Below are 21,824 nucleotides of genomic sequence, written 5' to 3' on the forward strand. Positions count from 1 at the left end.
CTCATTTTTAATAACTGGTATGAATTAATGCATTTATCAATGAGTCAATGAGTGAATGTGGGGATGGTGGAAAAGAGAAGAGGAAAAATGACATTAAAAAATACAATGGAAACTAAGAAGAGAGGAATGTGAGAGTACAATCTTATCAGCTGCAAATCTACCACTTCACCAATGGGGACATAATGTACAGTATGCCTGAAAATATCATACAGGGGCAAAGACAATCTATGCAAGATCAAGTGAAAGACCAAGTGCTGTTCACAAGGCTTTTAAGGTCGGCTGAGTTAGTGTCAGCTGAGTCTTCCTGATAAAGAAGCTGTGTTCTAGGGACCACAGGACAACTCAAGTGTCTTTGAGATGCTGTGAAACCGTGACAACAGAAATCATTTAGACATAAGATGGAGTTTAAAATTCAAAGCTTACAATTATTCAAAGTGCGATACAATTTTTTTTATCTTTACACATAAAAAAGTGCAGGTTTAGACTGTTTAGTATGTTGATCAGCAGCAGCAGTCATTAGTTTTGTGTCTGAGTAGGCAGTCAGTAGGGTTCAGCAGCTCCTGGCATCCCGCTGCCAGGGCTACTGAGCCACTCAGCTGCCCACTGTCCACTGACTGAGTGAATGCTGAGCTCTGTTTTTCTGCCCTGATGCTCTGGAACACTGGGCGCAGGCTTTGTACTGCCGTCAGCGTAACAGCACTGACTGTAAACATCAGTTTCACCCATTAAAAACAACCATACGCCAACAACAAACTCAACCACAAATGCAGGGTGCTGTCAAAAACACCACTACTCTTCACTCAAACAATGGGCTTACATACTGTACAAAAACATAGGGTTTACCTTACGTGAGACAGTAAACCACTAAGAGGAACAAAAAGCCTCCATGGGAGTCTTGTTCTGCTTCATGAAAAAACAAACTAAATTAAACAAAGAACAACTTTTAGCTGCCCCCCGTGCAATGAAAATAGTGCCCACTGTTTCAGTTTTCAAAACAGGAAACAGGAGGGTTATGATACCAGGTTATTCCTGAAAAAGAGAATGTACAGGCATGCTGCTAGGCTACACTGCTGCTTTTTTTGTAAATACACAGACAGTGTTCATACAGCTTTTCAGGAGTAAAATTCAACTGCTTTCGAAGCAATTTCAGGGTACCTAAACCAGATACTTCCAGACTCTTGTAGCCTTTATCACATCTAAATTATTATTATGAATGCAATTGCAAATTCCTTTATAAACAAAGCAATCAATGTATATTGTCACTTTCTCTATTCAAGAGTCATTCATATTAATTTAACTTATTAAAGGATCAGAAATCGACTTATTTACAACAATGACAGTGGGATCATTTCATTTCAAATAAAAAAGATTTTTTGATTCACATGAGTGATTCTGTCCATGAAAAACATCAGATTAGACAATATTGAAAATCAAGCATTTTTCAAGTATATTCAAATTCAAGCATATACATAACCCTGAAAATCTAAAATTAGGCCTAACCATTTTCTAATTTTTCAAGACTTTGTACAAACCCTTCACAGAGACCAAAGCTGGTCACATCTTTTCATATGACTGACTTTTGTGCTACATAAAGTATGATACTACTAATGACTGTGAACTGCTATGAAGTGAAAATTATAGTAAAACTTACTGTTGTAATTTTATCCTAACAATCTCTGAATCAAACTAACAGCTACACTGCCCAATTGGTCTGAATTACAGGTAATGTCTCAAATTAATTTCTTTCCCCTTCGACTACTTGAAATATTAACCTTTCAAAGCATTTGCATAGTTTTCATAAGAACCTGTTTTAGTCAACAAACCTGACACCAAGTCTATCCAGGATGTGACAACTCAGCTCTCACAGGATCTAACCTACATTCATCTCCTGCGATACTCTGCAAAAGCATCCTTAAGTCACACATCATGTGATGAAGAGTTCTGTGGGCATGACATGACATTTATCCAGGCAATTACTCAAGTCTATATTGACCTACAATTTACCAGTGTGGAAGTGTGTAACACTTAACAGTATTCTCTTAAGACATCCTTTCTTTATCTTCTCCTCCTCTCCACTGTCACGGAGAGAAATGGTGCAGAGGACTTGGGGGATGGGATACAGCCATGAAACCTGCTGATGAATCTACTGAATTCAACAATAGATAATGGATTCAACATCACATAACATTGCCAAGGGTGTGCTGAGCAAAAAGCTACAACTTAACAACAATAAGCTGTATATGTGATAGCTGTGAGGTTCTATTCAATTCATTTAACATTGAAACCAGATTTCTCAGAGCTAAAGATGCAATGTAGTAACAAACATCCACCCGCCCTGAGGTCAGTCTTTGGGATAAGGAGCAGGCATTGATGACAAATCAACCCAAACAGACATGGTTACCGAACTCCACCACAGTAAATATTCATTTGGCCTTCACCTTAACTCTTTCCTGGAAAGTTTTAGCACACTGACACACTAAAAGAAAATATAACACAACAAATTCAAGTTTCCAGGCTCACTGAAAAAACTGCATGTCTAGGAAAGACTGCAAGAACATCGCCCTCCAGTCTCCATGGTGACAGGAAATGTCCAGACACACCTCAACTGGCCAAGCCATGAGTAATGGTTCCTGGAATGTGTCTGGGGGTTTTATGTGCTTTCTTTGGGGTGCATGAGAGAAAATATAAAAACAATACATGATTACTTAATCCCTTCCTGCATACACAGAAAACATTTTCCCTTTTCAACAACAGGCAGTGTGGAGAAGGACATGGGTATGGAAAACAAGAGCCATTCTGTTCAGGAAGGGAGATCCAGGAAATCCAGGAGTTCCGATGGGATTCATAATACATTTCAAGACTACAGAGGCTGCATGTTGCATGTATACGTGTCAAAGGTACTACCAGGCAAGAAAACAGGAGTGCTGGCAGGCTGCCCAGCCATTATCTGGCTTGAATTTATGGCATAAAAAAACTATTTAAATATAGCTGCAAACACAATCCGAAAAAATACAGGACATAGAGCTGTTTCAAGTTTGAATATGACACCTCAACAGCAGTCACAATTTAACCCTCAACAAATTCAGAACTTGACAATTCAAGTACAGCCAAAAATATTAAATTAATCTAAAAATATCTTGAAATGAAACTGTTTCAGACAATTTTGGGGACTTTGACATCCTGTGGGCCTTGAGCTCTGAGAAACCACAATGGGCGTTTTCACCATTTTCTGATGTTTAGTAGACCAACTAATTAACCGAGATAATGTGACAATAATTACTAGCTGCAGTCAGGGTGCAAAATGAACTTTTTGTCTGCCGGCCAAATGGCAAGTGACTGTTCAAATATTATCAGCCACTCAATAAATTACCAGTGTTTCCTTGTCTGGTAAGTAAAGCAAACCACCAAAATCCATCCAACTTTGTTAGTTACAGCCTAAAATTAAGGCTTTTTTCACACTGATGGAAAAATCTTTCAAACTAAAATCTTGTCATAAAACAATCATGCTGACAGTGATCTTCCAAACCAAGAGATTTCAAAAGGAAATATACCATGGGATAAACAGCAAACAAATATATTGTCTCGTGACATGTTTCATTAAACTGCCCAATCCTAAAGTAGATACAATGTGAGACAACTGAGTCACAAGCTTCAATTATTTTCATACCATTTATACCACACACAAAAATGAGCAGGTATGAGATTGCATAAGGCAGTTGACCTAGTTTTTGCTTTTAATGGTTAAAGACCCAAAATGTCGGAGAGCGTCTAGTATCAAGTGGGAGTGTCACTTTATTCGCCAACTACAGTGAATGTGCCGGAACACTTGTTGGTAACAATGGTGCTGGATCATATTGACAGACCAAACATGACACAGTAACAATAAATACAGATAAAGGAAGTGACATTTATGGCAAAGAAGCGCAAGAGTTTTTTTTTTTTTAATGTATTTACTGTGTATACTGTACTATATATGCATGACATATAACATGACTGGGGTTAGAGAAGCGAGGTGTATGAGTTCACCACTGCATTGTAATATGGTACCACAAAGTATTACTGGATTGGCTGAAGTAAGAAACACCCTCACCCAAAGGCAAAGCAACAGATGTGATGCAATCAATTTACGGCTGTTCAAGAGAACTACTGGGAGCCACAGAAGACAGGAACTGACTTGATGGTAAATGTTCTGGTATATCAAGTTTTACACACAGCTTTCACATTAAGTTCAGTTGCATAACCAAAAATAAAATGCCACAAACTTAGGCTTAACTAAGGCTTATCAGTTTTTGTTTGACAAGACCATTCTCCTGTTGCTCCCAGAGCACAAAAGGTTTAAAAACAACAACGACAACAACAACAAAAAACTTTTACTCCACTTTTTGGTGTGTTGCATCTTAGATAATGTGGTTTGTTCATCTAGTCAATCCTGAAAGTAAAATGAGGGTCAAGCTGCCATGGCTAAGATGAAAATCCTTGTCCTGTGGGTCTCCTGGGACCAACAGTCTGAGCACAGATCACATCAAACTTCCTCAGCAGCAGTGTCACATCTTTGGAACTTAGGAAAATGGTTGTGTAATAGAGACAGCAGCTGCCCAGAGGTCAGCCTCTGCTATTTTTAATCAGCTGACACAGGACCATTTTCGTTGGGGCCACTTTTAAGATTAGGATACTTGATGAAGACAGTTTAGACATCAAGTCAAAACATTCCGCCAAACAAAGCACAGAAAAGCTGAGACACAGCGGTCGATCTGGCTGCTCTCCATAGGTATTCTGAGGAAATTCGAAAGAGTGATTAAATAAGAAACACTTCACATGTTCTGTTCATACGTTCAATCATTCTAAAGTTTGAATACAGAACAAACTATGCCTTTTGTTGGTGTTCAGACAATCAAATGAGTCAGGATAACTTACACATTTGGTGTTATTTATAGACCAGTAACGTAGACGCATAGTACACAGAAAGAATAACTGCATGTCTCAGCAAGTACTTCCTTCTTTCCTTCCGTCATTCTTTTGTTTTATTTATCATGGGTGCAGTCTGAGCAGGAGAGTTTTCAATCTGTGATGAAAGAGTTTCTCCTGTCCTGATGTTAATGGGGAGCTCATTCAAACATTGTGGAGCAAGGACCACAAACAACCATGGCTTTGTTGAGTGGTAGCTGGGCCCCCCTTGTAGTGAGAGAGTGGTGAGCTGATTGGCAGTAACAGAGGGTAGCGGACAGGCTGGGGTGTATGATTAGACTATATCCTGGATGTAGGATGGGCCTGAGCCAACTGATAGCAAACAACAGGCTTCATTATCGGGAATGGTGCCACACTTCAGTCTTTTTCTGATACTGCTCTCCGATTTTTCTCTGAAAAGTCAGAATGCATATTGCATAACAAATACATACAGGCCTTGACGTCAGACACAAACAAATGAGGCTTTGAGTGAGTGCTGCTGGCAGGGGCATGACGTCATTTAGCCAATGTTTGGTGACAAAAATCATTACGAGCTCCCTCAGGCAATCTTGGGTCCTGACCTGTTGGAACGTCATGTCAACTGTTGTGATTGGACACTTGTCAAACTCCTGTTTTTGGGGGGGAATTGTCCGCCACGGGTGTGCCAAAACTTAATTGGATTTACTGAGTCATGTTTGATGGTGATTGCAAAGAGAATGTTGGGATGCTGTCTGATGGACAGTCAGAGTCACAAAGAACATTTGAGAGACTATTAGGACTAAAGATAAATGATCTACTCCTAGCTATCACTGGGAACCAGCAGGATGCCAATGCTGCCAAATTACAAATAATGTCACATTCATTCATGATGCAGGCTGTCTTAGTCAAACAACATGCTTCTGAAAATAATATTCCTGATGCACAAGACATTACTGGAATTTGTTTGCATAACCTGAGGTGAATAGGTTATATAGAATGAGGTATAGAGAACGGCATATGGGGAGGAAAATTCCTCTTGGTTTTCATTTCAGAGTGCAAAGCTATAAACTCTAAACTAGGTCATCGACAAGGATGGGGGAAGAGCAGGAGGAAAATTACTGAGCTGGCAGCTTGAAAATTTTGTGTTTCTTCTAAATGCCTCAAATGCACAGGGAAGTGTGAAAAATGAGAAAAAAAATATTGGTGTTATGTTGTCACTTAACGTATCTTTATACATATGAATTGGCAGGTTAAAGGCTGTACTGGTTTATCAGGGTACTATTATCAGGAAGAAGGAGAAGGTCTAATACTTGTAACAATGAAACCAAGAGGAAAGAAATTTTTCCAGCAAGCTGTGTGATTAGATTATATTTCATTTCCTGACATTTCATTAATGCGATCCTGACACCAAAACCATTGCAATGACTGTAAATGAGGTGTTTTTCCAGGTACAGAGACACAAGCTTAATAATAGACATATACACACACACATTTGTTTTGTTTTGTTTTGTTTTGTTTTGTTTGTTGAATGGCGGAGCTCAAAGGCCATAACAGTTTACAAGACTGTGCCTTTAAGAATCTGAGTTCTTGCTATACTTTAGCATATGCAAATATTAAAGCTTTAAAGCTTAAAGCTTTATTCAAAAATGGACATGGGCCATTTCCACAATACAGACCAAGGAAATAAGGTATTTAAATCAAGACAAGTAACATATTTGAATCATACACAAAAGAAAATGTTTTCACTAAAAGTTCTGCTCCACCTCTCATTTTTCAACAAATTACAAATTAACATAATTAACACTTACTTTACTTTAACTGCTTTTCTTGAAAACATAAATTGGTTTCCACGTTGATCATTGTCACCAAATACACTGCTATTTAACAATGATTAACTTACCATCATTTTAGCATCAACATTACAGTTAATTATCCTGGCCACAGTATTGTGGGGGGGCAAATAATGGCAGTAGGACTGGTCTATCAGGCATTTCAATAAGACTGGTTTCACTATGACTCATGTCATTTATTGAATCAATGAGTACAGACGGAGCATTTGAATAGAAAGCCACTCATGTGAGTTTCAATAGGTGAAAGCACTCTTAGGAAAAGAGCCTCCATGTTCCTGTTCTCCATAGGTGGACCAACCAGTTAAACACACTGCACTGCAACGTAACAGGGATGCTTTGGACATAGCCTCCAGTGTTGATATGGCATGAATACTAATCTATTTGTAGACTGCTTAACATATTATTTGCTATACTTAAACAGACTTAAATGTTTTCAGCTGCCATCACATCTGAAGAGAGAGTAGTGATAATGCAAGTAAGTGTGATGTAAAAGGCTTGTCATTAGAAACAAAGGGAAATCATAGCACTACCTAAAGATGAAAAGTTCAATCAGGTCCGACAGCATCTGAGCGTAGGTGTAGACTGGATGTTGGGTAGGAGAGAGAACAAGCTCCTGATTGAACAGATGCAACAATAGAGCCTTTGGTCTCTGCATGCCATACCACCCACTTCTCTCCTTCCAGTGATCTCACTGCTACAGTGTGCATTGTAATGGCAGAACTGCCTGGAACTACCAACTTGGAGAGAGGAGGGGGACAATCTGCCAAGTACACAAACCTTATATAAATGCAACGTCCTAAATATTTGGTGGGCCATGCAATATGCTAAACTGTAGTGCTAGGTTATGCATGCATGACTGGATATATGCGCGCACCAGGTAATAGAAAGCAGCAGGATGGCCATCTGTCGGCTATCAAAAAGTCATCACAGTAAGAACAAGAAATGCTGAACTGTATGCATTTTTGCTGTTGTAAGGCTTACTGAAAAATAACTCTGTTAAAGTCAGCTTTAACTCTGTAAGCTCATTAAAAAATAGGAACTCCTGTAACAATGATGTGCCCAAATGATGAAATGGAGCAATGTTCGAGGACACATTTCAATATCTAAGGACACAATGGGATCTACTGATATTTTGTCAAATCTGAATCCAGTGTGGAATCTGTTGATTGTATATGAAACATTTTGCAGTTCCTTATCAAATCTATTTAGGTTTAGCTTTCAACAGTTTTCACTGACAGATACTACTGACATTTACAGAAAAAACAAAAGTAAAATAAAACTAAGAAATAACAAAACAGTACAACTTACAAAACATTAAATCCTTTAAGGTCTTACTGAACTCTTGTTTGAAAAGGAAAATAAGCAATATAAGTCAAGAAATAAAACAGACTGAAAACTAGGGATAAAAACCTGCTGCTGCTTCAGAATTTTATGAAATTGTCATGAAGCTGCAATTACATGACTCTACAGAGCTGTCCGCACCACTGCACTCAAACGGCTGTTCTTTCTCTCTACAGAGCCCAACGGCATGATAAGCTCACTACACAAGTTGTGTAGGGCTCTGCAATTTATTTATTATTTATTATTATTTATTTAATTTATTAACTTCAATGAAAGGATGAAGCAGAACTACCCTTGTGGTCACAAAAGCGGGAAAAAAACAAAACATATAACATAAAACAAAATACAATAGTGAATTTTAAAACAAGTGATTATCTAATGTCTCAGTCAAAGTTTAGTTACAGCCCTGGACTAATCTAAGATGGGAAGCAATGGATTGGATAAAATATTGAATTTAAAATGTTGATTAGCTGGGCATACTGGGCAATATGGATGCACATCTCTCAGTAAATAATAACCATCAAGTACTACGTTTTATTTTTTCTGCAATTTCTTATTCATTCAATATTTACTTATCTTAAGATTCAATAGAACATATTCTATTCAATAAATATTTTTCACACTTAGTTCTGTTGTGTTCTACTTACTCTTAGACCGACAGATGGAGCAAACTGTTTTTAAAAAGGGAGGATTACATCTTGATCACTGTGGTGTCAGGAGCGACCGTGTGGAAATGGAAAACATTTACATGGCTCAGAGGTGCTGTTGGAGGACCCCATACAGAATTTTGCTTAGGGCCCCAGGGAGATCAGGACCAGCTCTGCCTCTCTAAGAAAAGGAGGTGGAACAGTGAAAAGACAGTACAATATCTCTTCTCAGGCAGGCTGATAATAGAGAGAGCTGAGGATAAGCTATAATTAAGTTAGCTAGATTTTACAATTTTTATGTATTCTCTGTTGATTTCCTATAATACCAAAAATATATTCTGAAATAATGTTCCAGCAAATGTTAGCTAGATAACATTAGTGAATCGGGTAACAGATACTTCAATAATCGTCTGTAAAATACTTGCTAATGATGTTTAAGCTACATATTAAAATATCTATTAAAACATATGCACCACCCAGGTACAACAACACCCTTTCCCGCTGCTGCTGAAAAAAATCCTGGAGGAAACAGTGAAATAAAGATTTCAGCCACTTTGGCAGTCTACGGAAACTTTAATTTCTCCACATCTGCTGCAACATTAATATCTATTACACCTTTGTAGATGGTACCTTCTCAGTAACGATGTTTCTAGCCAGTCTGACTACCCCTGTCATGTGCAATACCGTCTACGGTCACACATATTAATATGGATGTAAACAGAAGTGAAGATGTTAACATATTGTTATAGAGATCATAATGAGAACACATTATCTCCTTACACGTTCAAGATGATCAACTGTGTCCATAACTGAGCAGCCCTACCCATCATCAGTCTCACTGGATCAAACCACTGCATATAAGTCTATGAGAATTCCTAACAAGCAATGAGTTACAGGAAACTGCAGCATTATTGACATCCTGCTTTACAGTAAAGGAGAGAGAAGTGCTGGGGAAGCATATTCACTGCCACCACTCTTACAACATTCAATTATTTTATTAACTGTGATGAAGCTCTTATTGAATGGTTTTGGTAAATGCTGCTGGAGATTTCTGAACATCTTTTCCAGGAAACATTCAGATAATGGCACTTAGGGTGGGTTTGTCCCCTACTATTCATACTGTATCATATCAAAAATGTGAGTGCATAGTGATCCTGTTTCACAAAAGATAGTGTTACCTTCCCATCCCCATTTGTGGTAAAACATTCTTTTTGGATAAACATTCTTAACCATAAGTTTAAAGCATGGAGAAAAAGCTTTAACTAGCCCTAAAATAAAACTAGACATTATCAAAAAAAAAAAAAAAAGGGGTGGGGGGGGGGGCATGGCAGCAGGCATACACATGCAAAGACTGTCATAGTATACTATACACATTCCAGTCACCACTGCCGCACTGTACATCATTTCAGTGTAAAATATGCTCATTGTGTAAGAGTATGTGCCAACACATTCATCTGTGTCTAGCAGAGCGAAGCTGCGTGGGGGAGGGGAGCTGTTGGGGCAGCATCTCGACCTTGCAGCAGGAAAGAGGGTGAATGAGTGTCCCGGTGATCAGTGAATGAAATCAGCTCCTGAATTTTCTCATAGGCTCTCAGAGTCACGTGGTGTGGGTGGCACAGTCCTTTATTAATGCTGTTTGAAGCAGCACACTGGACGATAAGCTCCTCTCCCCAAGGCAGGCCATAACTCTTCACTGTTTTTTGGCACGCAGCATCTAGCCGCGTAAGTGAATTACACACTGCAGGCAAAGCTCTGACAGATTCATTCAGAAAAGTGGATGGAAATTCTCTGAATCGGAACAGACAGGTGCAGTGCTGAGAAAAGCTGCTGAGAAAAGCATACAAAAACAGCTAAATCAGCATCAACATTTAACTGGAACAGAATGACTAAATTTCCTTCATGATATTAAATCTCCCTTGAGGAGCTCTGTCTGAATAACTAGTATAAATGAAGTGTAATCAGGTTTCATTTTATTTGTCTGTGTTTTTTAGTGGCTATGCCAAGATAAAAAAGATTGTGTGAATTGATAAAATGACCCCATTTCTTTGTTTGGGCAAGGCTGTCATGAAGGCGAATCTTTGCTTGTACAAGAACATGCCTCTAGATCTGGAGACCACTAGGCAAAGATGAGTGACAGACAAGCAAGTAGCTCACAGCCAGATTAAAACAATAGACTAACGCCCGGGATGCTTCTGTGCCAGAGAATTGGGCTGCAAAAGCCTTAACCAGACCTGGCCATAAGTGGGTCAGGACATGGTGGGACAGGATGTCACCCTGGCCTGGCCGCTCTGTGCTTAGCCAGGCTAGACAGAGAGAAAGGGGGACAGCAGGATGAGCCAAGTTTAGAAACACTGGCTCGGCAGTAAACAGGCTAAAAACAATGTGCTGGTGATCGGACACTTGAAAAATATGCTAGCATGATCCTCATATGGGCAGTTATAGGAAGCACAAGAAGGTCAAAGTAGTTCGTAGTGCAGAAGAAGGCAAAATTAGCAAACTGCACAGAATCTGAGCTCCCAATGCAGCAGCAAACTGGTAATATGAAACATTTCATCACCAACTCTTTACTCTCTGTAGCATGAAAAATGTGAGCTCAGTTGTCTTGAAACGCCATTTGGTGCCATTATCAAGCCAACCAACAGGCAAAATAGACACAGATAGACATCTATTGGACGCGTGTACTTCCTTGAACAAAATGTTCTCATTTGCATGATGGATTCTCAGATTGACTTCTTTCTCATGCCATGCCTTGCTGACAGAGGGAGATACATGAACCGGTTTTTGAGAGAGACCAGAGAAGAACAAAAATAAGTAAACAAAAATAAGTAAATGCACCTAAGACCATCAGCATAAGATCCAATACAATACAAAACACTTCAAAGATGAGGTCCCCTACCAACTATCACATGCATCCATAGGCTGGTCAAGGCTTGTGTTACATATGTTTCGCTGCTGATCCTATGTCTTTCATGTGCCAAAACACCTCATACATATATTGATAATAAAAATTAAGTATGGCACTTCATGCAAACCTCACCTTTTCAGTAATACATTGCGGGCCTCATTAATGAGCCTTGTTGTAGAGCAAACAACAGGTTCCAGTCTGTTTATGGAGGAGGTGCATAACTGCACTCTTCTACCCTTCACTTTCACCTAAGAGAGTGTGAGGGCTCCACAAAAATGTTAACGCTGAAACCAAGACACCAAAGTCACATGGTTGTTGCCCAGAGGCTACTGTGTTAGCAGGTAGAGCTTAGCTTAATAAGTGGCTAACACAGACTGGGTCACTCTGCCTCTCCCTTTCATTCTCATCCCTCTTGTCTGTCTACTTGTGGTAGTGGTGCTTAACCAGTAAGGTGTATTTATTCCTGCTGTTCCCTCATCTTTTAGCCACTTCCTTTTATTATGTGTTCTTTATGTATTAAACCATATGTTTGGAATGCTTTTGTGCCCATTTTAAACATTACAAGGTTTTACTCACCAATAACACATTTCTGACAATTCTAGTTTGTTTCTGAAACTCACACTGTTGCCATGAAAACACTCAGTATTTAAAGCATATGTATTTGTTAACATTGTTGTCGGTGTTAGAGGATTTAATCATTAAGAGGGAAATGTCCTCTGCCGTTGTTGGTGCCAACAAGTCCAGCAGGCACTACACTTGCGTGACACATCCTGTTCTTTCCCCAGCAGAAACTCTACTGGGACAGAGGCAGGACCAAAGCACTTTGTCCTCAAGGATTAGCTACAGACCCATACGTTTCCATGGAGCAGGTTAGGCTACGATAGGCTTTGACTCACTTAATACCCTCACTCTGCAGCATGCGTACTAATCTGGGACTAGGGACAGCTATTGTCTTAAGATCAACTCGAACAAACAGCATCAAATCAGCAGTTATTTCCTATTCCAGGGTCAGCTGTTTTTTTTTATTCTGCTTGTGGCTACTGAAGTCATTCTTCATCTGTGAATGTGTTCCAGAAGCAACTGTCCCTTCAGGCCTGAAACAACAGCAAGTGGGGTATTGTGTTGTGCTTTTGACATTCCTATGTGACTCCCTGAGGACAGACCAGAGGCTCTGAGACTGGACTGCTGCGATAATAGCAGCAACAGCATCAACTACATTTCCTGTTATTGAGATGCCGCAGCAGACTCAAGGGACCGCTGTGGCAGAGGATAATTTAAAAAAAAAAAAAAAACTGCTGCTGTACTTCCTTACTTCAGTGATACTCAAAATGCCCCACAAACAAACAAACAAAAAAAAACTAACTCCAACTTTGTGGAGTGATAAGAGGCTATCAAGGTCAACACTAATACACATGGGTATATGGGCAGCACAAACAAACCCATTCAGCTTCTGTTGGTATTCAGCCATCAATGGCTGCAGCTCTCAGAAGGATGAGACTGGTGCTGACTGAGTTAACTTTATCTATCTACAAAGGAAGTTCAGACTTTCCTATAAGGATACATACTGAAGGTGCTGTTGTGTGCATTTCTCTCTGGCGCCACAGTAATCTAGTCAGTACTCACAGGACCTGGCCTCTTAAAAGACATGCAATCCTCAACATCAGGCATTTCTGCAATAAATCACTCAGTGGAACATTACAGCAGAACCTTTAATTAAGTGTGATGTCTGGTCCTGTCAAGTTTATTTGTATAGCCCTTAATGACTGTTGCAATCTCAAAGTGCTTCACAATAGCCACAAGCCAAAACAAGTAAAAGAACACCACCCAATAATACAATGGTGCTGACGGTTAGTTAATTTATTTTCTTGCTTTATTATGTCCAGATTGCGGTACACATGGGCAGCTACTTTCTAAAGCATATACTTAATTGTCATTAAAGCCAGTGCCAGATAATTGAAATGTGATGGGAGAAAGTATGCCATAACTGTTAAAGTACAACCATCAGATTGTGCTTTTAACAGCCAGGTTGTGAGATGACTGTCAAATGTGCCAAAAGCTGTCAACAGGAATACCCAGAATACCATGTTCAAAACAGGTAACGGCTGCAGAACAAAAACAGCTAAGGGGCATGTGAGAACCAAGCCTGACTTATGCAACAGTACATTCAAACCACAGCAGTGGTAGCCAGAGGTTGAAATACTTTCATAGCACCTGTAAGAGAACACGGCTCCATGAGGCCAAGTGAAGAGACGCTGTATTTCATCTAGACTGAGAGAATGCATTTAAGACTTTAACTGTGGAATGCAGAGCCTTGGTTTTTACCCTCAGAAGAGTAAATGGCATTTGAGAGAACTGACAGTATCTAAACAACAGAGTCAAGTGGAGAGAGAACACCAAATTCCTCAAAGCAAAATGTCAAATATAATCCCCCAACAGATGAAAGGGAGAAGCCATTACTGGCAAATATTTCAGCAGCCTCTGACAGAGGAACTGGAGGGAGGCATTGCAAGGCTGAACTAAGCCATTTCCCAATATAGTAATGTGTATATTTTTCGGAACTACTCTGCATAATGCCTAAGCTGGCCTGCACAACATGCATTCTTTACACACATTGAAAGTGAAAGTTGTCTTAGCATAGAGAAGCTGATTCTTCTTAACATAGCAGATAAACAATGCACTGTATCAACCCTTCGTGATGGTTTCCCACAAATGCAGGATGTTGTTACACTGCAATGGCGACAGGCCTGCTGGAGGAAGTGAGAGGGGCGAGATTTCACTGGGTTTTCAATAAAAAGAGCCAGCAAGTGTTGTGACGCACCATTAAGTCTGCTCTGCAGTGTCTGCAAAAATACTCGCTGCAGAGAAAAGTCACAAGAAGGGAAAATAATCCAAATGCACCAAACTCAGGCTTTAAATGCCTGAAATGTATTTTAGCCACTTAAGTCAAAAATTGACTACAGATTCTGACCATATTACTTGCGTCTTAACCACAAAGACAACTTTTTACAAACACCTTATCCGTTGCTGCCCTACTTACAAAAAAACACCTAGGGCTACTTGCTCAGTCTTCCAACGGTAAGCCCGTCCCATCTACAAAAAGCCCACAAGGAGGGTCATCTCCAGCTTACAAATCATGCAAGTCTGCTTTGCTATTATTATTATTCCCCCTTCAGCTGCATGTGTAGACCCAGGTGTAGGTACCAGCCCTCTATTTATAGCCATCTGTTTGCCCTGTGCTCAATCCAGCCTGTGCTAAGGAGATTTAGTCTTCCTGCATCCTCTTTCTTGCTGGTGTAGAAAGCTGATTTCCATTTAAAGAAAACAGCACCTGTCTGTAACCCACCATGCTTAAAACACATAACAGGCTGTTAAAAGGAAGTAATTTCCAATTACTTTCCTGGTGATCAGAGGTAATTTAAATTAATAAAGCAGGAATAGCCATTCATTGCTGAAATTGTCTGCACAGCAATAAAGTACCTTTGACTAGTTAGATTGTTTGGCTGAAACCAACAGTTGCATAATCAGGTCAGGACTCTGCAGACATGTTAATGCCACATTAATGTCATACAGTAGTTGAGGTCAAAACATTGCTGAGAAAACCATCCATCCAGTTTATGTTTGATTTACTGTCCATAGGCGGGCTGCACAGTATGGTAAAAAAAAAAAAAAGTTAGACTGCAGTTAATCAAAAAGATATGGCAATTGCGATGATATCCATGATTAGTGGGAATGAGCATTCTGCATCACAGTTTTAATTTTAATGGGAAAAAAAAGATTAAAAAAATGATGATGTGATCAAACAAACATGTTTTCTTTCATCTTTTCATATCTAGAAAAGATGATTTGTAGGCCAGGGCATCTCTGCAGTACTGCAATACTTAATAACAATGGTATTCTTTAACACATTTTTCCTTTATCAAAAAATTGCAGCTTCTGCGATTTGGATATTACACTATTACACACATATTTCCATTAATTGTGCAGTCCTAATCCATAGAGTAGTTCACTGAAGGTTGTCATTTTTTATACTGTATTTAAAAAAAACTAGGTCGCACTAAAATAATACACAGTTGTAAAAAATATGTAGAAAATCTATTCTCTCATTGTCTTCCACACTCAGTGTGTTGTCATTAAACCACTGTAGGAAGAGACACAACACTACAGGGACTCAATTAGTTAGTATTTTCCATTGGCTGACTACTGGCGTGTTTAGCCAGTGAACCTTCCTCTGGGGTAGACCGACTAGCAGCTTCTTATGACAAACTACATGCAGAAATAGGAAAGTTCACACAAGTTCCAAAATTTTAGGGAGAGGAAAGCATGGAGGGCACTAGGAATGCTGCTAAGTAGGCCAGTGAAAAAAAACACAAAAAGAAAGGAGAGGGACATGCAAACCCTGAGTCTCTCTCTGCACTCAACACTGGCACTCATGCTTGAAAGTGAACGAAAACAAGCAGCAAGGCGGACGCTAAAAGCAATGCAAGGCACTGAATTTTTTACACTGCAAATGGGCTGCCACTACCAAGTCTGTGGCAGAGCCCCTGTTTGACAGAACAGCACAGACATGTTGTATATCCAGTTGCTGAGTGTGCAGATGTACAGCACAGTGATTCCAGACCTCAGTGAACAAGGAACAGATCTTAAACCTTGAGATGACAGAAAGTTACATAGAGTTGGTACTTTCAGTAGGCAACATAACCTAACAGAGAGTGGTGGATGAGTTTTGCAGGGATATAACTACTTAATTTACACAGCCATCATTCTGGACAGGTAAATCACTGGCTGTTCACTGTTTTAGGCTACTAGTGTGTTCACACAGCAAGCTACTCAAAAAGACTTCTTTTTGTTTCTTTACTCAGCAGGGCTGGGACGATTCATTGACGTAAACAACATCCTCCATTATGAAAATACATTAATTTGCATAAAGCATGGATTCACCCAGAGAACAAGCTGCAGCTGTAAAACCTCACCACGATCATCTTAAGGTGGGAGCATTTAAGACAGATGCAACAGTATGCTTCTCTATAAGCACCCCAAACCGGAAATGTCTTATCACAGCAGTACAGCTGCACTGAAGGAGCAGATCCAAGCTTGATATATGAATTATCAACACGCTGAACTGTTTTTGTTGATGTTTCTGTTAATGGTAGTCACTTAAAGTGTTTTTTCTAAATGTTTCTGTACCGTTGCTGTTAGTGTAAAGTTACACAGTGCATCATCTAACAGTGCTATTCAGTAGTTTTATATTTTGTTCACTTTAACACAAATATATATGTGAGAAAATTGCTTCAAATGATTCATTTCAATTGTTTTTCTTGATGTGATTCAATGACTACTTTCTGAGGGTGACCTCTGAAGCGCCCACCCGCCAACATTACATAACTCTGCATCTATGACATGCAATATTCATGTGGACAGAGGGTTGACTGCGAGTACAGGTAAAGACACTTACCGCCATCACCAGCTCAAAGGGATGCTTGTACACCCGCACAGGTGACTGATACTTCTGCACCATGGTGTGGATTACAGTAACACCAACAACCTGAGACAAAACGAGAGTAAGTCAATCCAAAATGAAAGAATATGCTGTACTCACAAAGATTTGTGAAAGAAAGAGAGGGCTGAGATGTGGGGCTGCATTTCATTGACTCCTGGCATGATGACAATAACCATGTGCTGAGTGCCAAAATGACGGCATTATCGCTGCATCTGGCCCTACAACAGGAGACTCAGCATGTAATTAAGTAAAGGTGTGTTTTGGCCAATTGCTTGAATGATGCCAGGTGCTTGTGTGTGTGCATCTGTATGTTGGCAAGCAGCCCTATGAACTAGAAAAGTGTGTGTAGTGATGGGCTGCAGAAGGGAACTCTACTGAGCCGTGACCGAGGATCTCACTGATCAATGGATGCAGCATTTCCCGCTCATTTATCAAACACAGGCTGTGCCACTGCAATGGCTTTCAACTGCAAACTACTGGGGATATAACTAAGCCAAGTCCATCTACTGTCTCTGCAGAAGCCCAGGTTATAACTATACACCACAAAACAGCACATAATAATGTAAAAAGGCAGGTGCCACTCATTCTTTATAATGTAAACAACACATTTGACATAATGGAATTAATAAAAGGGATCTCCTTGTTACTTGAACATTAATTGTTAAAAGAATAATGCACATACTGTACGTCTTAATGAAAACCAAACAGAATGTGATGTGAAGACAAGGATTCTGCTTACTCCCGGCACTTCAAAACAAGTGCAGTGCAGCCTGAACTTCATGTTCTATGTTTGTTCAGCATGCTGATACATGTCTGTAACTCCTGCTATGCAGTGATGGGAACATGGCTGCAAGGAGGGGTGTGAGCTAACGTCCCAGCAGCACTACTTAGAGAGGGATCAGGGCAGGCAGACTAATAATAACCAGGCCAAAACAGACAGGATACATACAGGTCACCATAGTATTCCTCTCTAAACAACATGTATCTAAGGTTTGTTACTGCAATACATTATTACCGTCATGCTTCAGGATCTGTCAGCAACTTAGGAGACACGTCAAAACAATACAGTTAGTACCAGCGGTGTGTTAATTAAGAAACTTCAGGTGACACACTTTCAAACACTCAATTTAGTTCATGCATTTTAATGAAAAGTGTGGGTCACAATTCATAATAAATTATCAGTCAATATCGGTCTATCACAGTGTGTATATTCTGTCTGATATGCACTAAAATGAAAACATAATACAGATTGTTTTCATCTTGTAGTTTTATAGGCAGAAAATGCCAATTAAGTTTACTGATAACTGTAAAATATCTATGTTATAACCACATTTATACCACATGTATACATTTTACAAATTCACATTAAATACCTGGGCAATAAATTATCAGCCAAGAATGGGAAATTTAGTTATATATCAGCTATATTAATGTAAGATTTGACAGATAATAATAAAGCATTTAATTTGAATTAAATTCTTAGGCAAAATGCTCTTTAAAAGCCAAAGTATTTTTGTTAAGTTTTTTTTTTATATATATAATTTAATAGAAAAAATAAATGAACACTTGAGAAGTCAGCACTGTTGTTTGTTTTTGTTATAATGTTGAATGTCAGGTGCGCATAAACTGCAGGTTATATTAACATCTTTTTAAAATACAAAAATGTGAAAATGTGGCTTATCTTAATTGGTACTGGCCATGGGAAGGAGGTAATTATTTCCATTTTACCGACTGAAATGTTATAAAAGGCATATTTATAAAACAAGAACAGCTGAGTTTCTGTTGCAATTTGTATGGGTCATGTCATAGTATACCTGTAGTGATTCATCAGTTTGTTTCTCTTAATACCTAACGTTAGCATACCAATAATGCTCAAGTGATTGGCATCTGTTAGTAAGGTGTCCAATCAAATAACAATTTCAAACATTTATGTATCATTTCTGTTTCGGTGCACAATTTTCTCAGGCTTTCGTATTGGATCAGTTAACTAATTCCATATGTTGTCACTTGTTTTGGTCTCTGTTCTCTGGTTTGATGAAACAGGAATCAGCTGTAGCGTTTAACAGTTTAAACCCAACCAACCACGTCTGTTAAAATAAGATGTATGAATGTTACGTTACTGGTGAAAATAAAAACAAAACAAAACAAAACAATAACAGCCATGACTATCTGAAGACAAACATCTTTGATAATGGTTAACAACACTTGCCACGCCGACTTGTTAACGTTAGCTTACACAACAGCGGTGGCTAAATGAAACTAGCCCGCAAGCTAGCGCTAACTTTACAAATCGCTGTTAACTCGACTTAAATTTCATAAGTGGTGCTTACCGGTGATTCAAAGAATAAGAAAAAAAGTGTGAGTTTGTTTCGTGTGGTTAGTCGCTGTTTCTTCTGAAAGGGCTATCCGAGTAAACTCTTGCCATTCCCCTCCTCGGCTCTTCACTTCGCCGGGTCCTGAACGTTGAGCTGCTGCTGGAGCCACAAGCTAACGAGTGTTAGCTTTATTGTGCTAGCTGGACATGTAGCCGGAATGAGCAGCGAACGAGGCAGCGGTGGGACTAATCGTCCTGACAGCCAGACACAGAAAAGCAGAGGTGACAGAGAGACAAACTAAATATCCGGAACAGTTTCAGCTGAAGCCTACACAGATGAAGTGTCGGCTCAGGAGAACAGTGTGTATCCTTGTCACAGTACTCTCCTCCTCCTCCTCCTCTCTCTCAGTCATGCCTGCTGTGATGCCATCGCTCCTCCCCGTTTTATAAACTCAGTTTTTTTCCACCTCTCTGTCAGAACAGCAGTGTGGTGTCGTGTTCATAACGTCCTCCGTCTGATCACATCTGTTCAAGTGAAGGACAAACATCAAAGGACACGTCTCTGAGCAAAGCAGATAATGAAGTCACAACATTATTGTTGTATTTATTTAAGATTTTGCCATGAATGAATATCACAGTTTATCTGCAGGCTTTATTTTGAATCTGCGGCTGCCACCAGATTAAAGGGACAGTTCACCCAAAAATGAAAATTCAGTCTTCATCTACTCACTCTCACGCTGATTCAAGTTCAGTTTTCATGTTTTTTTTAACATTGCTGGAGTTTCACAGGAAAGCAGTTTTCAAGTGTAAAAAATCAACAGAAGAAAACATTAAATGCCTCTATACTGCTCATCTAGTGTAATTCAAGTCTCCTAAAGCTCCAACATGCCACGCTGATTGGAAAGACATTATTTACACCATGTTTTTAGCTAATATTTTCACTGTCGATCCTTAGTTTGGAGCCACATTCATGAGCGTGTGCACAAAGTCTGAACTGTCTTTAGGAGACTTGGATTACACCAGACAAGCAGTATGGAAGCATTTAATGTTTTTTTTTAGTTGTTTTTTCCAGTTGAAAACTGGTCACCATTTACTTACATGGTTTGGTTTGATTCTGTGAGACTGTTTTCCTTTCCAACTCCAGCCATGTTTTGCGGGCTTCATGAGGTTGAATAGATAATGGTTGAATTTTCTTTTTTGTGAACTATCCCTTTAATATCATATGTGTCCGCATCCGCGATGCAGTGTAGTGACTTTATTTAGTCACCAGTGGGAAACTACCTTACATTAAAGACTGAAATGTCACCAAAAAAGATGTATGTACTACAGCTTGAGCATGAACACAAGGTGATACTTATTTGAAGGGGCATTCCAGTGTTTTAGAATTGCATTTTGATAAACTTGAGAGAGGGGATTTTCATGCTATGATAACCATCTTAAACTACATCATACATTATTTATTATTTCTTTCGACTAGAAAGAAAGTACCTTTAATGTCTTTCTCCTGTAGAAAGACATTAATGGTACTGTAGAAAGAAAGTAGTTCCAATGAGTGCCATGTATCTTCCATTATATTTGAGAGAAGACAACATTTCTATGGCCAATATCTCCAAAACTCAGGAACTCACACCAAACAATATAGATGCATAATTACCATGACAAGCTGGTGGAAAAATGTTTATCTTTGGTTTTATGGTGAAGTGTCCTTCTAAAGGAATGAAAACTACTAACTTTTGTTTGTTTGTTTGTTTGTTTGTTTTTTTGTTTTTAGGTTAGATTAAACTTTATTTTCCACAATGTTGAAAACTGTCTTTGGCTTCACCACAGTCAACATGGGTTATAAACAAGACAGGACAAACAGGGTTGAACAAACACATTAGTTCACACATGTTAACTATTAAAATGTGTAATGGTCAATGGTCTCAGGTCATTGTATCTGGTAAAAAGTCAAAGTAACAGGGCTGAGTTTTTAGCATAGCACTGACAAATACATGAAATGTAGCCACACGGTGTCAATATTAACAGTCTGAGAACATTTAGCATCTTTGTTTGGTTTACCAAAACTATCTTTTAAAAAAAATATGACATCTGAGAAATCGTTTACATAAAAGGACTAAATGTTGACTTTGACATTCTCAGTCAAAGACTACTTCAAATATGATCAAAAGTACAGAAAATAAAGTAAGAACATTTACTTTTGGACTACCCACAGCCTTTAGGACACTCAGATGCTGCTGCTTCTTGTTGATCATGTGACTTGTGGAATGTCCAAAATTTTGAGGGGGATTGTGTCAGAGTAACAGCAGTGAGTGAAAACCTGGGGACAAAATGTGCATTTTACCCAACA

General features: G+C 39.1%; 1 protein-coding gene across 2 annotated transcripts in view; it reads right to left on the bottom strand.

The window, feature by feature from the left end:
* Nucleotides 1-19,885, bottom strand: part of LOC146330263 (SEC14-like protein 1) — a 39,987-nt gene extending 20,102 nt beyond the window's left edge. For both annotated transcript variants that reach the window (XM_084715790.1, XM_084715788.1), the window contains exons 1-2: nt 19,494-19,885; nt 17,119-17,208 (exon numbers count right to left, since the gene is read on the bottom strand). In XM_084715790.1, coding sequence (XP_084571916.1) covers nt 17,119-17,181 — 63 coding nt within the window. In that variant the 5' untranslated portion in view covers nt 17,182-17,208; nt 19,494-19,885. The remainder of the gene's footprint in view (nt 1-17,118; nt 17,209-19,493) is intronic.
* Between the last annotated feature and the right edge of the window lie 1,939 nt (nt 19,886-21,824).

Source organism: Lutjanus erythropterus, chromosome 3, assembly GCF_056507025.1.
Source record: "Lutjanus erythropterus isolate fLutEry1 chromosome 3, fLutEry1.hap2, whole genome shotgun sequence".
In the NCBI taxonomy this organism is placed as follows: domain Eukaryota; kingdom Metazoa; phylum Chordata; class Actinopteri; order Lutjaniformes; family Lutjanidae; genus Lutjanus; species Lutjanus erythropterus.